This window comes from Protobothrops mucrosquamatus, unplaced genomic scaffold (genome assembly GCF_001527695.2).
Source record: "Protobothrops mucrosquamatus isolate PMUCROS unplaced genomic scaffold, P.Mucros_1.0 scaffold5842, whole genome shotgun sequence".
Classification (NCBI taxonomy): Eukaryota; Metazoa; Chordata; class Lepidosauria; order Squamata; family Viperidae; genus Protobothrops; species Protobothrops mucrosquamatus.
The window spans coordinates 11,956-14,926 of NW_015391687.1; the positions used below are offsets into that span (position 1 = coordinate 11,956).

Below are 2,971 nucleotides of genomic sequence, written 5' to 3' on the forward strand. Positions count from 1 at the left end.
TTTAATAGCTTCTTTCAATAGATGTTTGAAATCTTGGAGCTGTGGGAAGTCAGCTTCCCAGAGAAGGAAATATTAAAAGGGCAGAAAAATAGATTTCCTCCAAGGATCTTGAAGAACCAGAAAAACATGCCCAGTCTGCTTAATAGCCCCACCTCTCCCTCCCCCAAGCTCTGTACAAATGCAGATGTAGGAGGCCCCAGCTAGAAGCTTAAGAAGACAAAGACACCTAAAATCTGCATACCCCATCCAAACTCCCAAGAGTCATTAGCCCCAGCACCAGGGAAGCAGGATACGACCTTTGGGACATAATAGGATTAACTCACAGATGCCAAAAGGGATACAGGTCAAAATACATGACACAGGAAGTACAAAGCCTCAAACAGGAACAGGAAATAACCTCCAAACAAAAGGCTCCAGAGGGTATAAAAACCCACTCCCCACATGTGCTCAGCCCTTTTTCTCTCCTCTTTCCTGCCAGAACCATCTTCCTGTCTGGCTCTCCTCTTCAATAAACTGCAACCTTCTTTCTAAAGCAGTCGCCATGTCGTTTATCCCCGGCTTGGACTGGACCATGATGAAGACTTTTCTTTCAACAGAGCTTTAGGTCAAAAAAAAAAATAAAGTTCTTTATGAAACTCTGCCACTCGACCAGAGAAGAATACTTTTACCTTTTTTGGGGGACAATCTGGGGGTCGAAAAAGCTTGAGGAAGATGAAAAAGATGTTCAGAAAGGTTTCTTCCCTTGGCCCAACCTTTAGACGTAACCTCAAGAGAAGACTACAGCCACCAGAAAACGGCACCTTCCACGTAACTCTGCTGAAAAGATTAAACAAAATCCCAATATAAAAGAACGGGGTCTTCGAAGGAACATAAATTTATTTTAGTACAGTACTCTAAAAATGTTTGGCTTAGAGAGCAAGCAGTAAGATGTTCATTTATCTTTACATTTGCAGATGGTTTCTGGAATTTTAGAAGAGATACGGCTTGCGTTTCATTAAATCCTGCAAATACCTTAGTCCAGGGGTAGGCAACCTTGGCTCTTTTATGACTTGTGGACTTCAACTCCCAGAATTCCTGAGCCAGCCATGCTGAGGGGAAAGGGAGAGGTTTCCATGTTGAGCCGTACTGGCTGAGGAATTCTGGGAGTTGAAGTCCACGAGTCATAAAAGGGCCAAGGTGGCCTACCCCTGACCTAGATGATAGATAGATAGATAGATAGATAGACAGACAGACAGACAGACAGACAGACAGACAGACAGACAGACCTAGATCAGGGGTAGGCAACGTTGGCTCTTTTATGACTGGTGGACTTCAACTCCCAGAATTCCTGAGCCAGCCATGCTGAGGGGAATGGAGAGGTTTCCATGCTGAGCCATGCTGGCTCAGGAATTCTGGGAGTTGAAGTCCACCGGTCATAAAAGAGCCAAGGTTGTCTAACCCTGCCTTAGTGTCACCTGCACCTACTTTGCTTTTTTGAAAAGATGGTGTTATACGAGGCTGGCCATGCAGCTCAACTAAACAGGTTGCCCACCAGCAGATTAAAATTACCAGAAAAATAAGTTGGTGTATAATGCACAACCGATAACGGAAACTTTTGGAGTATCTTTTTCCGTGTAATCCGAAACAAACTGGTCTAATTTAAGATGAAGTTGAACACCGTGTTTTCATAGAATAATAATGAGAATTCTACCCCTTCTTACAGTCAAACTTTAGCACATGCTTAGAAACTTGAAATTGGCCAGTAGAGTTTTAGTATGAATGTCTTTTTATACTTTTGAAGAAATGAGCGTTAGCATTATGCAAGTAGTCTTTAAAAAAAATAAACACATTTGAATCTATCTAATATAAAATTGAAAAGAAAATTTTGTTAAAGCCCCTTCCACAATATTAAATTAGTTAAAAGTTAAACATTAACAGTTCGGTTAGGTTTGTTTATTTTAGTTTTTGTTTTTTTTTACACAGAATTTTAGATTGCTCTGTTGTAGGCATTAAGTAAGGGAAGAAACCATCCCCAACCTCGCTCCTATATTTCATATATGAAACGTATAAAGTGGCAGCCCTTTGTCATATTCAGCTGCCTGGTTCGTGAGAAAATGCTAATTTTAGCAAAATTGACACTTTTTTTTTTTTTGCAAAATTTGTGAAACACTTTTTTTTTTTTTTTTTTTTAAAAGAGAGACTTCAGAATCAATGTCTATCTCTGTGTGATTCCTTTCATTTGCATAACGTGGGCTTTCTGTCTTGCAGGAAAACCCTGCCATGGCAGTTGCAATCAAAACGTGTAAAAACTGTACTTCAGACAGCATCAGAGAGAAATTCTTGCAAGAAGCCTGTAAGTTACAACTACGTTACCGTCTTTCAGCTTGGGTAGGCGTAGGCCCGTGGTGGCGAACCTATGGCACGGGTACCAGAGGCGGGGCACACGGAGCCCTCTCTGTGGGCACGTGCGCCGTCGCCCCGGCCCCACCTCCTCCTGCGGTTCCCTTCTCACCGGCAGCCCCCCCAGAGGAGAGTCGCCCCCGAGGAGCAGCGCAGCCAAGGACATGGCAGCTGGACAGCAGGGACAAGACTCCGCCCTTGCACCCCGGGGCGTGCAGTTGATGCTGCGGGGCGTGGGGTGGTGGGCGTGGCTACCATGGCGCTGCTGAGCCGCCTGGGCAATCTACAGTGGGCCGTGGAAGCAGTGGGCAGGGTGGGGATGGGGCAGGTGTGGGGCGGGGGCGAAGCGTGCAGGGCAGGGTGGGGGCGGTTTTTGGGCACTCAGTCTCTAAAAGGTTCGCCATCACTGGCTTAGGCTGAGCATGTGAGGGGTTCTTGTTTGCAAAGACCGAAAACACCACAACTTAGCTGAAAACTGTCCCCTGCATTGTAGCAGCCACGGTCCCCCAACCGTAGGCTCTTGCCCCGTAACACTCACTCTCTCTCTCTCTCTCTCTCTCTCTCTCTCTCTCTCTCTCTCTCTCTCTCTCTC

General features: G+C 45.3%; 1 protein-coding gene across 1 annotated transcript in view; it reads left to right on the forward strand.

Moving 5' to 3' along the window:
* The first annotated feature begins 2,203 nt into the window (after positions 1–2,203).
* Positions 2,204–2,971, forward strand: part of LOC107299973 (focal adhesion kinase 1-like) — a 57,634-nt gene continuing 56,866 nt past the window's right edge. Inside the window, exon 1 of the mRNA XM_015829318.2 lies at positions 2,204–2,332. Coding sequence (XP_015684804.2) covers positions 2,260–2,332 — 73 coding nt within the window. The 5' untranslated portion in view covers positions 2,204–2,259. The remainder of the gene's footprint in view (positions 2,333–2,971) is intronic.